Consider the following 17934-nt stretch of genomic DNA (forward strand, 5'->3'; position numbering starts at 1 on the left):
AGCGAATGGTGACAAATGCATGAGTCTGTCAGTAGCAGCGAACAGTCTGCTACAGTCCCAGATAATCAGTAAAAATGCAGACCTAAAATACATGGATGGCTGTCAGAGATGTCTTTTCTCAGCCAGTGATGTGAAATATTCACAGCTTTTGAGAGACTTGTGTAAACTGAATTGGCAGTCTTAGAGTTCAGCTGACAAAGTATGCAAATCAAAATTGATATTCCTTTCGCCGGCTGGAAAAGAAAGGCCAGGGACAGAGTGCACTTCATAATGAACTCGGCCCTCCAAGATCACGATTGAGGCACGCTGATGAGAAGAGTGCTTCGCTCTTTTGTCTGCATCGCATCTCTCGGGTGGATAAATACAGGCCTTGCTCTTCATCACTGTCAAGAAAATTGTTGCTTCTCACAAGCACTCTGTTAATTAAAATTGAGGGTAAGGACCAGGAAGTTAGGCGTTTGGAATCTGAATCCTTAAAAAAGGAGGACAACATGCTGTATGTTCTTAGCATGTTATGTATTTTAGTACAACTGCTGGTGCTTCGTAAAACAGACTAAACGGGCATTGGGAGGAAGGAAAGTCAATTATCACTTCTGAGGTGAAATTCGTTTCCAAATCTCTTACAGTGCTTATCCTATGTAACTAGCAGGGCTGTGTGAGATCTGCTAGAAATGAGCTAGTAAAACAGAGTAGCAGAATAAAATTATTTTTGGCGGGGTTCATTTGATATTTTCAATAAATACATAACTGAAAGCAGACTAACATACATAGCACTCACAGTTCCCATTAACCTCAGCCAGCTTTGGGTGTTCAGTGTTTTGAGGCTGGCGGTAGAAACCTCTTTGCTTTTATTGCTTCTTCTTGAGTTGCCTCTGCAGACCGCTACTCCCTCACTCAAACTAACCAGAAAGGTTTCCTGGTCAACTCTCAGTATCTCTTAAGCCATAGATGATGTGTATTTCAGAGGGCTCTTTGGAACAGCACCGGCTGTGGTGAACGCTGCCTTACACAGTTGTGCGCTTTTGTTTTGGTGCTCTGTCGGGGTAGTATTGAATTACTTAGCTCCGTCCAAGCCTCAGTCCTGCTCGGGCTTGGGCCGTTCCCCTCTAGCTGGGGCGGCAGGGGCCTGCGCTCATGAGGCTGAGCAAAGCCTGCCTTACCTCCACGGGAAATTCGGTGTTCGGAGCCTCTGGTGTACGTACGGCACGTGGGTAGCCTGAATTCCTGCTTGCCCCTGATTTATTGCAGACAAATACAAATTAAAAACTTTCCTGGGTTTTCTAAACCTCCATTGCACCTTCAGTTGGGAGTTGGGCAGCTGTGTCGACAGGCATCTCGCTTAGGGCTGTGAATTAGAAATAAACTGGCATGGTAGAATCAGCTGAAAATGCACTTGGCTTTTAAGCGCTGCCTTTCAAAGGGCAGCGATCAGCAGAGCGCCCGTGGCCGGTCTGAATGTCCCATTCCCAGGAACAACGCGAGCTTCCACCCAGGGCCTTGGCCCGGCAGGTGCCTCCTCCCGCGCTCCACGTCCCCAGCGCGTCGAAGCGGCGCCTGGCACGTAAATATCGGGCCCCTTCTCTTCGCGATCCGTTTTCTGGGCCGTGGGATCTGCCCGGGTCACGTTTTGGATGTTATCCTCCGCCAAGGCTCACCCCTGCTTTTAGTTAGTCTGCAGCTGAAGGTGGGGTCCCCTCCCCTCGGCTCAGGGCAGCGGGGGGGGGGAGCAGAGGAGAGGGGCCGCGGGGCAGTGCTGTGCCATGCCCCAGCGAGCCCGGCTGCGTACCCCCGGGAGTCTGGTTGCCCCCCCCAGAGCCCGGCTGTACCCCCCCCCCGGGGAGCCTGGCTGTCCCCCTTTGGAGCCCGGTTGTTCCCCCCCCCCCCCAGAGCCCAGCTGTTTCCCCCCCGGGGAGGCCGGTTGTGTCCCCCCCGGGGGCCCAGCTGTCCCCCCCCCTCCCCCCGGAGCCCGGTTGTTCTCCCCCCCCCTCCGGGGAGGCCGGTTGTGTCCCCCCCGGGGGCCCAGCTGTCCCCCCCCTCCCCCCTCCCCCCGGTTGTTCTCCCCCCACCCCCGGGGAGGCCGGTTGTGTCCCCCCCGGGGGCCCAGCTGTCCCCCCCCCTCCCCCGGTTGTTCTCCCCCCACCCCCGGGGAGCCCGGTTGTCCCCCCCCCCCGGGAGGCCGGTTGTGTCCCCCCCGGGGGCCCAGCTGTCCCCCCCCCTCCCCCCGGTTGTTCTCCCCCCCCTCCGGGGAGGCCGGTTGTGTCCCCCCCGGGGGCCCAGCTGTCCCCCCCCCCCCGGTTGTTCTCCCCCCACCCCCAGGGAGCCCGGTTGTCCCCCCCCCCGGGAGGCCGGTTGTGTCCCCCCCGGGGGCCCAGCTGTCCCCCCTCCCCGGTTGTTCTCCCCCCCCCCCCTCCGGGGAGGCCGGTTGTGTCCCCCCCGGGGGCCCAGCTGTCCCCCCCCCTCCCCCCGGAGCCCGGTTGTTCTCCCCCCATCCCCGGGGAGCCCAGTTGTCCCCCCCCCTCCGGAGCCCGGTTGTCCCCCCCCCCCCCCGGGAGGCCGGCTCTCCCGCCGTGCCGCCCCGCGCTCGGCCCCGCTTCCCGCTTCCGCCCAGGTGAGAGCCGGCGGCCATCTCAGGTAACGCGCGGCGGGGCCGCCCCCGTCCCCCCCCCCCCGGCCTCCGCTGCGCCCCCGGCGCGGGCAGCCGCGGCGCGGCCCCCTCCTCCTCCTCCTCCTCCTCCTCCCGGCCGCCCCCTCGTGCCCGGCGAGGAGGTCTCGGCCGCGGCGGGGAGGAGGCCGCGCCGGCCCCGCCGCCCCGCCTGGGCCTGGTGGCGATGTCGCGGGGCAGAGGGAAGGGGGCGTCTGTCGGGGCCGGGGGGGTCGGTCACCCGCAGGGGTTGTTTGGCAAGGGTCGCCTTGGCTCGCCTACAACCGGCCAGCTGGGCGCCGTACGGGGTCGTAGCAGGTATCTCCGCTGGCAGCGTTTCCTGCCGTTTTCTCCCTCTCCGTTTCGAGGTGTGAACGCCGCCTGCCCTGCCCTGGGCCGTTGGCCGAGCGCGGCCGAGGCGCCAGGCCCGGGGCGCCCCGAGGAGAAGGCCGAGCAGCACGGCTGCTGGGCGCGCCGGGCCCCGCTCGCGTTCGGGCGTCTCGCGGTGTCGCGTTGTTGCATGAGCGGTGTTCACCGCTTACAAAGAATTTGTTGCGACTGGGCGAGGAGGCGCTGATGAAATAGCGGACCCTCGGAGACACTTTGGTCTCTGTTCAGAGATCCTTAAAGAAGCAGGGTGTTTTTTTGTTTTTTTTTGTTTTTTTTTGTGCAGAGGTTGGTTGATGGGAAGCAACTCCTTCTCATACCTCGAATTTCTAAGCTTTAGAAACCTCCAGTATGGCCCCAGGTCTAACAACTCTCCTCCCACGTGAAGTAGTTTGTTTGTGTCGCTGTTATCCGTAATAACTTTCAGATTCGTCGTTTCATTTCAGTAGGACATGACAGTGTTTAGATCTCGGAAGCACGGGCTCTGCGAGAATGGGTTTCTTGACAGAAGCCGCATTGTTGCTCCACTGAGAGTGGCCTCAGCGTGAGCTCACCCTTTTATTAGACGTCAGAGAATCCACACAGGCCTGCCCCCTCAAGGCTTAAGTCCATAGGAATTCAGGTACTTAGCATGGCTCGAGAATGAGTGAGTAAGGTTCATCTTGATTAGCATAGAGACTGGTAATCCCGGGTACACATGCTTTCGTTTGCTTTCATCATCTTGTAGTCGTTAATCCTGTGTAACTACAGGATACACTCGTCTTGTCTGTGGATCAGTTAGTTCATATATAAGAACACTTAGCTTTGACCTGCTTTATCCTGGAGATATATGCTACATGTTATTGTTTAGGTATTCACAGCACTGCTTTGAATTCCCTTCTTTCAAGTGCCTGAAGTACTCAACTCAAAATATGTTGTGTAATGTTTTGAGATACTGAAAAACATTAGAGATCTATGGCACTTTTTATGAAAACTATGGTTTATGCAGAACAACAGGACCTTGCTTGCAGTGGCCTCTTCTCAAAGGGGTGTACATGTTAAACAGTTTTGGACTGAATTTTTTTGTGTGTTATTGGGGTGGAAAACTGAGTCAGCCTACTGTGCAGAACAGTGAAATGTATTTTAGGATAACGTTGATTCTTCAGTAGCACATAGCTGCATGAGGGCTTTTTAACTATATTGTTTTTAATATCACAAGTTACAGGTGATGTTGAGGTAGGACCATTTAGGATTAAGATGAGTGTAACAAATGCTGTTTTTCCTTTCTTTTGTCTTTGTCAAACTTTAAACTCTCTGGGCTGAAATTTTCCAAGTCAGAGATCTCTCCTGGACTGATGAAGGAAAAAAAAAACATGCACTATATCAGTCACTTCTGGAAAAATTCCAAATGCATTAGTGCAGAAAGGTGACTTTGGATAGGGGATGTACCCTTTGCTGTTCCCGTGACGATCTGCCCAGACTGGCTGTGTTAAACCCTTTGAAAAATAGCAGCAGTTAGCACTTGCGCATCAAGGACTTGCAACATGGAGTTAGCGTCCAAAAGGTGCCACTCACGCTGAGCACGATCGCCCTTGGACTAGGCAGGACTCTCCCCGCTCCACGGCTCTCAGCTGCCACGTCCTTGGTTTGGCACCAGACCGAATGAATCCAGCTCCTCTTTGCTCTTGCTGACTCCCCTGAACCTGCTCTCTCTCGGCAGAGCACAGAGAGTCGAGTTGCCCAACGCTGAGCCAGCTGCTTGCCGCGCGTGTGTTACGGGACAAAAAGCCCTCAAGGAGGTACGGAGGCGGGAAGCCGGGAGCTAGGCCTAGGAGTGATAGATGGGTGTCAGATGAGGGGAATAGCTCTTGGAGAGGGTGTTGGCTGGGAATCCAGAGGGGTAGAGCACATTTAGAAAGCTGGGGTGAGATGGTGCCGGTGACTTGCAAAGCCCACTTGTGGGAGCCGGGAGGCTGTAACAAGCCCAAAGACATCGGGCAGAAGCAGTTGTAGTTGTTAGGTGGGTGGGTGGGGATGGACAGAAGAATCTGTGCCAGCTAAACCGTGTTCTCATTCAGATCCTAGGTGAAAAACCCCTATTTCTGTGTCTCAGTAATCCTTTGCAGAGGGCAAGTGTTGGTCAAACCCATTGCCAAAGGTGTCCTGTTCCTCTCTAGCTCTGGGTTAGGCAGGGGATGAGCACCCCGTATCTCAGCTCAAGTGGCAGTAGTGTGGGGATGAGGTGGTGGCAGTGGAAGATTTAAACCTTCTAGCTCTTCTGGTGACCTCTGCTGGCATCAGCATGCCGGAATTCCTTTTTTTTTTTTCTTTTTTTTTTCCTTAGTCTGCTTTTGTTTTGAAAAGGATCCAAGTCTCAGCGTTTCACTCAAAACCTAATGAAACTTTCCTGCTCTCTGCAATACATTGACTTCAGCTCTCAAAAGTGAAGACAGTAAAAACCCAGATGCACGTTGTGCTGAATAGTGTGTTTCTTCCTGGTGTCTGAACTCGCTAAACTTTATGAAATTCATGATTTTGACAATGGCTTTATGGCGATACTAGGAGCTGCGACATGAATTTCGAACTTTGAGGTTTGCCGTTTTATCTAGCAGATAAATAGGTGGCTGTAGAAGTAGAAGAATGGAGCTAGGGAAGTTCAACACAGAGTAGGTGAACTGTTTTTAAGAGATCAAACCATAGGTTTTTGGATCACTTCAAAATTAACGTCTAGGCATGGATTTCCTAATTTAGCAGCTTCTGTCTGTTGACACCTCACTCAGAATTAGCATCAGTGTTTGGAAATTGTTTAGCAATGACCTATTTGGATCCCCAAACATAAACTGATCGGTGATGCCTGGGATTATGTGTTTCACTGGCCCCCAAGAGCCAGTCTTAGGGAACTGTCATCACTTATGCATTACTTGAAAACTTTCAACTTAGTTTATATTCTCAGGGATCCCCTTACAACAGAAGGAGCTATCTGTTTGTTTTAAAATAAAACATCCCCTTTTGCACTTGTAGGAAAGAAAGGAGAAGAAAGAAATACTGATGGTGGTTTTAACATATTGCCCAAAAGAATCATTGCAACCTGGCTAGAGGCCAGCTTTGATCAGGAGGGGTCCCAAAGTGCTGTGTAAGCTTGAATTGTTACATGAATTGTACCTGAGGTCCGTCCACTTCAGCTGCCACAGGAGCAGAGTGGTCTGCAATAGCTCTTAGCAACACCTTCCAGTTGGAAGCTGGAAAGTGAAACTTTCTCTGTGTGTGTGTTTTGTTTGTTTCGTTTTTTTCTGCTTTTTCACCTCCTTCTCCAGGGGACTTCTGCATGTTAGATGGAGCCTAGATGTCTTACCTACATTTTTCTGCTCTGATTTTTCTTTTTTTTGGCTCTGTACCCATTGTCATAATTGCTATTGTTACACCTGCTGTGTGGAAAAAAAAATTAATCTTGGAGCCTGTCACTGCAGCTCGTAGAGGTTGTTTCTGAGTGACGCAGGCTATTTCTCATGGCGCAGTTTGCCAGTGCAGCAGAGGTGCTGCAACTGCTGCTGCTGCAAGGTGGGGTCTTGCTCCCCGCTTGCGCCTCTCTGCCCTCTCCCGCGTGCCAGGGGTAGTAACTGCTTGTGCTGAGCCAAGCGGGCAGGGAACTAACCCTACTAAAATGTGAATGTTTTTCTCCGTGTTTAGCTCCCTGCACCAGCTCACTACGGGCTCAGGTGAATGAGTGTAAGTGCAGACGAAAGGGAAGAAGAACAAGTTAAGGAAAGGGTGCCGGAGAGTTGGACCACCCTTTCAGCTTCTGCTAGCGCTTAGGTTGGCATAGCGGTGTAAAGAGATCTTATTTCCTGACCTACTGGGGTTTCTTTTCTGGGTTTAATCCTTCCTTTGCCCTACTGCTATTTAAAGGTGTTTCAAGTCACTTTTCCTCATAGGAGTTATTTGGCATCTCTTTCTGATGTAGGTATGCCTGCTTTAGGGGTTTTTCCTTTTTTAACTGCTGATGTGAGTAGGTAGGAGAAAAAAAGAAGGGAAATGAATGGAGGGAAGTAGAATTTGAAAGAAATTATTTTCATAGTCTTTGTCCTGTTTTGTTAAGATTCATACAATATTTTTAGTCAAGGAGGTTAAGTTTTGCCTTTTTTGCTTAGATGAAGACCCTGGAATGTATAAGGAAATGGTATTTTCATCTGTTCTTCAGAATCAGATCTCAGCATAGAATCAAAGGCTGCTGTGCTCTTAGAAGTGTTTTATTTCAAATGGAAAAGAAAATAAAGTTGCAGTGCTTGCAAAAGTTCAGATGCATTCCTGAAAATCTTTCGGGGTTGTATGGGTTTGCCATATCAACTCTTGCTATGAATTTGATTTAAAATGACCTCCTAAATCTGTTAATAGTCTTGCAGGGCGACTCATTTTGCTTGGCCCCAAGTGGAAACCACGCAAACCCTCTTGAGTTCTGCACAAATTTTTCTAAGAGCCAGAACTGCTCAGATACAGTAAAGGTTGCATAAATCTAGAATTGTGGTTTGTAACACACCTTTTTTTTTTTTTTTTTTTTTAACGTTAGTTTAAAACAGCTTAATCTGACTCTTTTGGGAGAAGAGAAGCTATTGTATTACCCTGTTTTCACCTGCATAATTAACATTACCTTGAACATACCAGTGTCCTCACAGAACTCAGACTTTCTCAGTCCAAGCACAACGAGTACCAGAAGCAGAGCTGAGAGAAGCAGGGGCTCTCCTGGGAGGGGACCTCTGGCATATGCTTACCATTATATTGCATTCGAATACGTATGACCATTTTTCCTCTCGAATTGAAAGATTAAAAAAATTAAAATATATTATTTTGAGATTACATAATTATATACTGGGTAGGGTTGAAATTAGGTGAATTGTGCTGTTAAATAGTTGACTATGTTCAGAGCAGCTTGTACTGAGTGAAGAAATCTTGCGTGTGTTTTGATTTGACTGCTTTGACAGATTTCAAGATGACAGGCTCTGCATCAAGGTAATAACATGCACGTAAGGGTACACATTTATCATAACTGCTAATTGCAAGTCAGTTGTTTTTATACTGTCATCTAAGCCTCAACCACAGCTGGGGACCTTTTTTGTTTGGCACTGTAGAGGAACATGATAAAGGATATTCTGTTCCTTCAAAGCTTATCGTGTAAATAGAAGGGACAAAGGCTGGCGCATGTAACAGGGAAGGGAAAGCGTTTCTCTTACCTGTTCATCAGGTCAGCACGGAGGCTGGGGTTAGAACGGAGATTGCTTAAGAAGGTGTTGGATTAGGAATTGATTTGACTAATTTTAGGTCTTAATGCTATGCTACCTTGTATGTGGAATCAACTCTACGGCTTTATGGAATGTTTTTTTTTAGAAGGATGTAAGTTTTCACCTATATTGCCCTGTTGCAAGAGTAAGCTTATAGCGATAAGGATACTGTCTACAAATAACTAAACAGGAGTAAAGTATCTTTTAAACAGTAGGAGGATTTTTTCTGCATATGTTTGAAAAGATCACATTATTATATAGTATAATTGTCCGTATATAAAATAATTTGACTGAACATAGCTGCCATGCGGTTTCCTTGGCCAATGTTTGGTTTCATAATCTTCATTCTTCCCCGTTCTTTTAAAGAGATGTTCATCTTTCTTTCTGTGTATGAAAGAAAAAACACACAGAACAGGGAGAAATATTTTATTCTTTGCTGAGGTCACAGTGCAACTGGCTGTATTGAAAGCTGTATCGAATACTCACTAAACAAAGGGGAAGAGTAGTATTTTTTTATTAATTTTGTTATAGGCAACTTAGCATTTTACTAGCATAGAATAAAATGAAATCAAGAAAGTAGTGTATTTATTGACTTCTTACCTGTTAGCATTCTGATCAGAGATACAATTTAATTCATTCTTCCTTTAATTTTTTCAATTTCATCTAGGTTATTCTGAGTAATTCCAAGAATATCCTTCAGCATGCCTGAAAATCCTGCAGCAGGTATGTAGTCTGAAAATGATTACTTTTGCTGAGCAGTGAGAAATGGAACTCCATTCCTAACATGTACTACTTTGGGGTGCAGATAAACAGCAGGTGCTGCAGATTCTTGATCGTCTGCAAGCAAAACTCCATGAAAAAAGAGATGCTCCACATAACGAAAACCTGACTGTTTTGCGTAACACACTCAGGAGCCCTTTGTTTAATCAGATTCTGACTCTCCAGCAATCCATCAAGCAACTGAAGGAACAAGTGAGTGTAAAATAACAATTGTTGGTGTGAAGATAACTATATTTAACTTGGAACTTAAAACAGAGCATGTGGGTGGGTGTTAATGAAGACACTGTCATTAATAAGCTGTAACTTGGTGTGATTGAACGTTGTCTTTTTTTTGGTCAAGTCGGTATCCGCACAGTCCCTACTGAAATGAGAAGAGGTATTGCAACATACTGTAGTCATGGGGGCAGCATGCTTTGAAAGGTATGCAGAAGAGGCAGCAGTTGAGAACTACATCAGTCTGAGACAGGCATCTGCAAAAGGCATCAACTCCAGTACTCTGAGTTCTGAACACAGTGGGAACAGAGACCTTTTGTTTTTCCCAGAAGCTAAATGCTGTTTGTCAACTGACTGGCAGCATCTTGCCTCTTTAAAAGACAGCATCACTTGGTTCCTGCTGGCTTGTACAAGCATGGTTAACCTGCTTTGGGAAATAAAATCTAGAAAACCACCCTTGAAGTTTTGCCAAGCACTGATGTAGACATACCCAAGCTAGCTTTAAATGAGTTAGCTCCAGCAGCAGAAGGGACTTGTGTGGATTGGTTTATAATGCCATCTGGCACTTGGATCTTGTGGACACAAGGATCGATGACACATCTGTATGAACAGTTCTCATCATGCAATTAGCTGTCAGGAATGCAAACTTGAAATCGGGGACTAGCGTGGCATACTATAAGCAGCAGCGATCTCTGCCTGCTGCAAATATGCACCTGCCCAGCTGCAATATAGTGGGGCAGATCTCAGGGGGATGAGGCCACCTTGCCGTCATTTCCAAACGTATTGCGTGTGTTCCTATGTGCGTGGCATGGCAGTGGCTGTGCCATTCATTCTCCCTTCTTCCCTTGTTCACACCGTTGCTGTATCTGTTCCTGCTCCTTCCTTGCAAAACTTGGATGCATGCTACTGCAAGCTATTAAAAAAAAAACACTATGAAAAAGCAAATAAATCTAAGATGATGTTTTATAGCCATGGCATAATGGAATTTATGTTCAGAATGTTCATAACTAGAAAATTTTGATTTTATTAAATTTTTTAAAGCATCTTCGCAATGGGTCCTATATGTGGAAATCTGTTCTTGTGTTTTTAGTAGTTTTACTATATCTTTGTTCATTTTCAACAGCTTAATTATATACCTCCAGACCGTTTAGTGGATTTTGATTTTACTAAGAGAGGGCTACTAGTGTTTGCTGACGAATCAGTTGCTAATGGGAGCTTGTGTGCGCCTAGTAATTCGCCTGAACCAGGAGCATCTACTTTCATTCCAAGCCTAGGAGTTAATGAATTTAACACAATCATCCAACAGATGGCAAAGGTAAGGCTCTCTAGTTCAGTGCACCAAACTTATTTTCCTTTAATGTCAAACTTTGTGCGTGCCTTTGGAGTACATTGCCAAACACACTCTTCTGTTGTGTATCTGAGTGTGTTGCCTCCTAGCCAGTAAGAGTTTAGAGCTGCTGAGGATAACTTTTCCCTGTGAAAGATACCGTCAAAAACAGAAAATTTTTTCTTTGCCAGTTTTTTTAACTTTCTGTCAAACACACCTATGTAGAAAAGAAATTTCAGTTTCCAGAAAACATTTTTGGCATTTGATGACACTTGACTGAAAATGGACGTTTTCTGCGGAAACTTGCTTGGATGAAAAAAGGCTCTTTCATCAGGTACATTTTGAATTGGAAACTTACCGGCTTTGTTGATACCTGAACAGTGCAAACGATTAAAAGAACCAGCATTTAATATTTTATTTAACTCTTCATTTAATTTCTCTTAACTTCACCAGACAGATGCTGATTTCATTAGCTTGAGATGCAGCATGTACCAGATGCTTATGGAGAGTTATACAGGTGCAGACATTTCACCCGTGTGGGATTGGCATTTATACCATGAATGTATTGTTCTGTGTTACTTTGAACCATTAATTTAATTGGTTAGTCGTGCCTTTCTATATTAAGTAACTGTTGCTAATTGACTACCTTAATGTAACTGTAATATTTTGAGCATAACTCTTCTCATTAGTGTGTCATTAACTAATCTAATAAAAGATTTAGTGGTAAAGACTGCACATTATTTTGGATAAAACAGCTGTGATATAAGTGCTTTCTCTAAGTAATACTTCCCAGTAAACAACCCCAGAAATTTTGTGTTAGAACTGAAAAGGTAGTTGGAAAAGCAAATGTTTTTAGCATCAAGTGTGAAATGGTAGAGAGGGGAAGGAAATTAATTTCTTTATTTAAAAGCTGCAGTCTTTTGAACATGAACCTAAAAATCAGCGCTAAAAGCAGAAGGAGCCAAAGACAAGTAATTTAGTTTAGCTGTGCAGTATTTCCAGAAATCCCAAATATATTGCTCTAGACAGCACTTTGTTCCTAGTTTTCATCCAGTTTGGAATTCATCTCATAATGTGAATGAAGTGTGAAAGCAGCTCTTAAATTCCCTGAGGTTTCAGAACCTCAGAGTGCTTGCATATCCAATACTCTGTTATATTAAAAATAATAAATGGAGGAGCTTTTATAGAAATAACATATTCAGTATTTTGCCTTTGTTTAGTCTTAGGAGGAGAATAATTCTCGTGGGGTTCGTAAATTTTAAACTAGCTCATTCTATTGCATTAAAAATTAGTAAATCTTTTTTCTCTTTTTTTTACTAGGGCAGACAAATAGAATCAATAAAGATAGAAAAGCCTTCTGTTGGAGGTCTTGGATTTAGTGTGGTTGCCCTTAAGAAACACAGCTTGGGAGAAGTTGGTATCTTTGTCAAGGAAGTCCAGCCAGGAGGCATAGCTGACAGGTGAGATTTTTACAGTAGTATTTTAAAGTTGCAGTATTTCTATGAAGAGATAAGCCATGATTTTCATATTGAAAACCTCATCAGACAAACATCTTTGTCTGGGTTATCAGGTGGGATATTTTGTGGGAGGTAGCTTGAGTTCTGGCTATTCAACTAAATGAGCTCATGTTTCAGGGACCAGATTTTCAGATGAGTTTTAAATATCCTAGACACTCATAAATGGAATTTCCAGGAATCACTTAAGAGAATCTTGAGTACTGATTACAAAACAAAGAAAACTCACAAAAGAGTACGAGGAAAATAAAATTAGCCTCTGTTAGAATGTTATCCATTGTATACCTGGAGTATTTTTTCCCCCTTGTTTCTTTATTTATGTGCATATGACAATACTTTATTTATAGTTGGATTTACTGTTTTTCCTGTGTAAATTTAGATCCAGTCCTCCTGACAAATCCCTGAACAGATGTCATCATAGAATCAAGGCTTCAGGCAGTATTCCCCCGTATTGTCTGTGGGTTTTAGCCCAACAACAAAAGACAGAGCAATCCTTTAAAAATAAAATGTGGTTGTAAAACCACAAGAGTTGGCATGAGACAAATACAGTGCTTGGAATTATGTTTGAAGAAAATGTGTCTAGATTTCAAGTCACTGGTGTCACTTTTTAAATAACACATGTCAGGAAGTGCCAACACAGGATGACAAAAAGAGTGGGGAGAGGTTGGAATGATAATGGCTATGGGCCCACAGAGAACACACCATAGAGCACTTAAAGAAAAGCATATTAGGCTCTTTCAAAGCAGAGACAGATGGACTGATCCGGATGTCAAAGGAGGGTGAATATCTCACGTTAGGATTTGATGACCTGCTGCTCGCTTTCTTTGATGAGGGAATCTAAAATATGGTTAGTGCCTGAAAAAAAGAGGTTTCAGGGAAAGATCTTAAATATTGCATGATAAAAATTAAGTTTAAAATGTGTTAGTTAAGATGTGCAGTTATATTGTTTGAGGTTTTTATAAGTTTCCCCAGCATGCTTCCCATTTTCCTTCTGAGGCAAGATCTCCTGGAGACTTTTTTGGATTCCTACAGAGCTTTGAAGGCAGTGTCTGTCTAAGTAACAGTTTGGTCTCGTGCTCAGAATGAATATTGAACAAAGCAGATGAATGATTGTTTGTCTCTTGTCAAAAGTCTAAATTCATTGCTAGGGTGAATTAACTGCGAGATTTATACTATTATAGTATGCTATTTATTCTATAGGTATAATGTAAGCTGAGCTGTTCTATTGCCTGAAGAAAGTTTGATGTCTGAAGTTTGATACTGTAAATTCTGTTTGAGTACAATATAAATATCTTGAGGTTAAATAATGATAATGAAACAATATCATAGCCTGAGTTTTGGATACTTGGAGATAGTGTCACATAGTGCGGACAGTAATGAAGAATTATATAACTGCAAAAACTGAATTTTCTGCCCTGTAACTCAACCTAATCAAGAAAGAATGAGGAATTTCACTGTATTTTGAATAGAAGCAAAGGAAGAAATCTAGCAAACTAGTATACCGTGGCAGTGTTGCAACAAAATTTGATTTGGTTGGTCTTTTCGGTACAGTGTGGATGACATGTAATTTTTCTATTGGTGAAGACAGTCTAATAAAAAGATTTTGCTTTATATAAATCATTTAACCTTGCATAACGGTATACTTTGCATGTTCCTATTTAGATTACACAAGCCTGTTATGAAGATACTGTGCTGCATTTTAAAATTTCTTTTAATGTTTTGTTAAGGGATCAAAGACTAAAGGAAAATGACCACATACTGGCCATTAATTGCACCCCATTGGATCAGAACATTTCCCATCAGCACGCTATTGCGCTCCTCCAACAATCCACAGGATCTTTACATCTGGTTGTTGCTAGGGAGCCAGTTCAAGGAAACAGCAGAACTTCAGCTGTCTTACCAAGTGATATAAATCCACCTGAGACTGTGAGTTGTTGCAATACGGTGAAAACCAGGTTTTGAACTATGATGGACTCTTTTTATAGTTGTAACTGTTTGTTAGCTAGTTTTACTTCTTTTTTTCTTCTTTTTTTTTAATCAGGTTTTATATGTGATGGCATTTGATTGAGACTGATCATGCAATAAGTAGAATACTTCCATTGCAAAGCTGCATGAAGTTGTTATAAAATAGATCCTGGGTTTCTATGGGCTAGCAGAAGCTTTAGTAGATCAACGTATTTTTAGCAGCAGGGCCTGTTCAACATAGGCTGAGTAAAGTGATTTATGACTATACCCAGCTGAAACTTTCTTGTGCTCAGCAATTAAAGATGTTGCTCTGATTACATCTTAAAAGAGGGTAAACATAGCCTATCTTGAGCACTGCTTGAAATATCCCAGCCTATTAAAACTTGATTTGCTCAAAACAGAAAGCTTTGTCTTTGTTTAAAAAAAAAAAAAAAGTCTGTTAAGGGAATCTCTGAATTCCTGTTTATCTTTTTTTTTTTTTTTTTTTGAATCTGCAAATTTCATTGTGAACCCTTTTCGTTTTTTGAACAAGGAGCAGTTGTCACTTGGAGCTATAATAAGCTAGGGCTAAACTTGTGTCTGTGTTCAAACCATATGATCCAGATGGCTTCCCTGAATTTGGTTGAACTGCACACCTTAATCCAGGGTTTGCAATATTGGAATCTTAATTTATTATGCCAGTAGGTTTTCATGAAAATCTGGTTAAGAGTACTGCTTTTTCTGATTCTCAGTAATTATTTCCCTCATGATTATTACAGAGCTAGTGAAATCTGAAGGTTTTAGTGGATAATCAATATTGTTTATTGCGCTGAAAATTTTAAAGAATTAAACTTTAACTGCTTTTTCATTGAAAGTTCTGCACTGAACAGACTAACAAAATAAAATACAAATATATATCTCTACAGGGGGTCTTTAAACTTCTTTTATGATATTTAACTGGCTTTGGCAAAGATTTTCAGTATGCTAATAAATCCTTTATTCACAGAAGACTTAAATCTGCCTACTTTGCTCCATTTTGGTTTCTATGAGATATTAATCTGACAGCAACATTGGCTGCATTTGGGTTGCTTAACAGCTTTGTTATTTTGAGATTGTCTTGCAGAACACAAGGTCATGATACAATGTAGCTTGGATACCTGCTTCCAGTTCAGTATGGCAAAACTTTGTATTGCGCTGTTAATTCAGCGTGTACTAGCGTTTAGGGTGTTTAGAGTATAAGTGAAATAACAGAAATAAGAAGCTGGGCAACAGTAAATGGAAGCTAGGCCAATGTGAGCTTCATTCCTCCACTTTTTCCTCCTTTCCTGATTTATGAGAAAATGAAATGATAGTTTTCTTTTTGGCAAGAAAATCTTAGAATTGCTTTTTCTTAGTGTCCTGTTATGAAAGTAAAGGACAAAATGTATGTTAAAAACCAGATGAGAAATCCCATTGAGTTTTTATTAGGAAATTAAGTGGGCTGACCAAAATCCAGTCCATCTCCAATATATGGAGCAGAGAGAGACAGAAAATTGTTTTGATTAATTCTCCGCATTCCCACTACATGTAAAAGTGAGAAACATTAAAGATCAACTGCAATTAAAATCTCCTGTTTTTATTAATTGCAGATTCATTGGGGCCACGTTGAAGATGTTGAGCTGATAAACGACGGTTCGGGATTAGGCTTTGGAATTGTAGGAGGAAGGTCGAGTGGTGTGGTTGTAAGAACGATTGTTCCTGGGGGATTGGCAGATCGGGTAATTTGTTATGTTATGTCGCTTCTTGTTTGATTGTAAAGTATAATTAACTGCTTTTGACTGTCTTAAATAAACTAATATACTTAAACAAAAGGGAGCTGGTAGCATTGGAGTCTGAATGCCAGTGCGTACACTACAAATAAATATGTTAAAGGTATGATTGAGGAAAAAGTCATTACCCGATGTGCGTTAAGTTGTTTCTCAGACGTGTTTTGGCTTTTCTAACGTTGTAGAAAATCCAGAAATTTTGAAAAGTTGTCCAACTTTCTAATACTCTCAATACTTTCAACCTGTGGTCAGTCTGGGGGGACAAACACTCCTAATGGTTTTGCATATTCTCTGTAAAACTTGATACATTTGGCAACATCTGTAAGGACAAACTCTGGAAGCAATTCTCAGGCAAGAGAATCTGTGCCATTGAAGTAATTGTGTTGCAAGATTCAGTGCACAGATTAAAAATGTCCTGTCTTTATCCCGGTTTTGGTTTTAAAGGGATTAAGGCCTGTGTCTCGCCATCTGAGCAGTTCAAGTTGATGCTTGGGATCAGTGTAAGCCTTTTGAAGGTAGTGGTATCTATTTTAAAGTTGCACGGGTACGGTTTGCAGCCTTGGTTTGCTGGTCTTCAAAGACCCAGTGCTGCCTGTTGCCGCATCTCTGGAGTAGCACACGTGAATAGCAAACAGAATTTGGATTTTTAATGTGAATTTGGTCACAACATGTTGTGACATTTGAGGTCTGGAACCCTAAGTATGCAAACAAGATCTAGTAACGTACAAAAAGAGGCAGCCTAAGACTTTTTTAGTATGGAACAGAAATGAAAACTGGAGATTCAAAGAGCTTTATTGGAAAATATTAGCTTTTGCTTAACTGCTTCTCTCTGAACCTGTCATGTATAAATAAGCGTCTCTTAATTATTGTGTAACACCTGTTTTACTGTAAGGAATAAAGTGCTCTGGCTACAAATGACACGTGTAAGTTAAGAACTTGCACATCATTCTCAGCTGAATGAGAGATCATTAAAAACATGAAATAATAAGCATCCATATATATATATGTATGTTAAAAGTTGGATGAGTTTGGGTTTAGTCTTAGGAATAACACCACTATGACTGCTGTGTAAATCAGTGTGCCTAAGATGGTGCAGCTGTGCTGATCAATACCAGCTGAAGATTTGGTCCCATGAATGCTTGCTTATAATAGAAATAATGATGTATGAATCTTAATTATCATGTAAAAATGGTTTGTGTGTGTGGAGTCTTGTTACCTTCAGTGGAATTACTCTCTTGAGTAGCAGCTGGTCATATGAGAAAAGAATTGCAAGGTTGATACACAAGTATTAGGAGGTTCCCTAAAGAGTCCAAAATCAAAATGCTGGGCTTCCTATTCGGACCTCTGTTCCGTGAGGATTATTGTATGAAACAGCAATACCTAACAGACTGTGAGATTATAAAACACTGTTGGTCTTTTTTTTTTTTTTTTTCTTTTTTCTACTGAGAAACATAACCACTTGCTTAGGAGTAGTACTATTCAACCTGTTCATCTTGCTTGGTATTTAAAAGGTTGATGTACCACTGTTAACAACTGTAGAAAAAAAGTGTCCTCAATTGTGCAAGCACTTCCTTGAATTATTTATGTTGCAGTGCTGGTTAATTATATGGTATTTGCATGCATTGGCTGACCTGGCCATGAAGATGCCTGTACACAGTATCGATTTTGTAATGTTAAAGAGCTGGTTTTTTTACAGACTGGAAATATTTTTTTGCAATTTTGTTTATGTTTGAAGGATGGGAGGCTCCGGACAGGAGATCACATCTTACAGATTGGCGGGACCAATGTTCAAGGAATGACCAGTGAACAAGTTGCCCAAGTGCTGAGGAACTGTGGGAACTCTGTTAGGATGATGGTTGCAAGAGACCCGAAGTGTGAAATTTCAGAGACCCCACCAACTCCTGTGAGCTGGCCAGTTAGTACATTACCCTTCTTTCAGAATGGGAATGTAAGTGTTTGATGTTTGTTTATGACATTTTAAAGTATGTTTGTGGCTTATGATCAGAAAGGAGGAGGAGAATGGAGCGTTCATGAGGCCTAAAGTACTTCTCCTCATTTGAGCTTCCAGTAT

The 17934-nt window shown here is 43.2% G+C and overlaps 1 protein-coding gene across 4 annotated transcripts in view; it reads left to right on the forward strand.

The window, feature by feature from the left end:
• PATJ (PATJ crumbs cell polarity complex component) overlaps window positions 1-17934 on the forward strand; it is a 161838-nt gene that overhangs the window by 840 nt on the left and 143064 nt on the right. For 2 of the 4 annotated variants that reach the window (XM_068953369.1, XM_068953373.1), the window contains exons 1-8: window positions 2594-2631; window positions 8948-9003; window positions 9086-9252; window positions 10397-10588; window positions 11921-12060; window positions 13842-14040; window positions 15687-15815; window positions 17599-17811. In XM_068953369.1, the coding sequence (XP_068809470.1) occupies window positions 8982-9003; window positions 9086-9252; window positions 10397-10588; window positions 11921-12060; window positions 13842-14040; window positions 15687-15815; window positions 17599-17811 (1062 nt within the window). In that variant the 5' untranslated portion in view covers window positions 2594-2631; window positions 8948-8981. Of the gene's footprint in view, window positions 1-2593; window positions 2632-4727; window positions 4807-8947; window positions 9004-9085; window positions 9253-10396; window positions 10589-11920; window positions 12061-13841; window positions 14041-15686; window positions 15816-17598; window positions 17812-17934 lie in introns of those variants that run through there. The other 2 variants (XM_068953371.1, XM_068953372.1) reach the window with 2 other exon arrangements.

This window comes from Struthio camelus, chromosome 8 (genome assembly GCF_040807025.1).
Source record: "Struthio camelus isolate bStrCam1 chromosome 8, bStrCam1.hap1, whole genome shotgun sequence".
NCBI classification, from domain to species: Eukaryota; Metazoa; Chordata; class Aves; order Struthioniformes; family Struthionidae; genus Struthio; species Struthio camelus.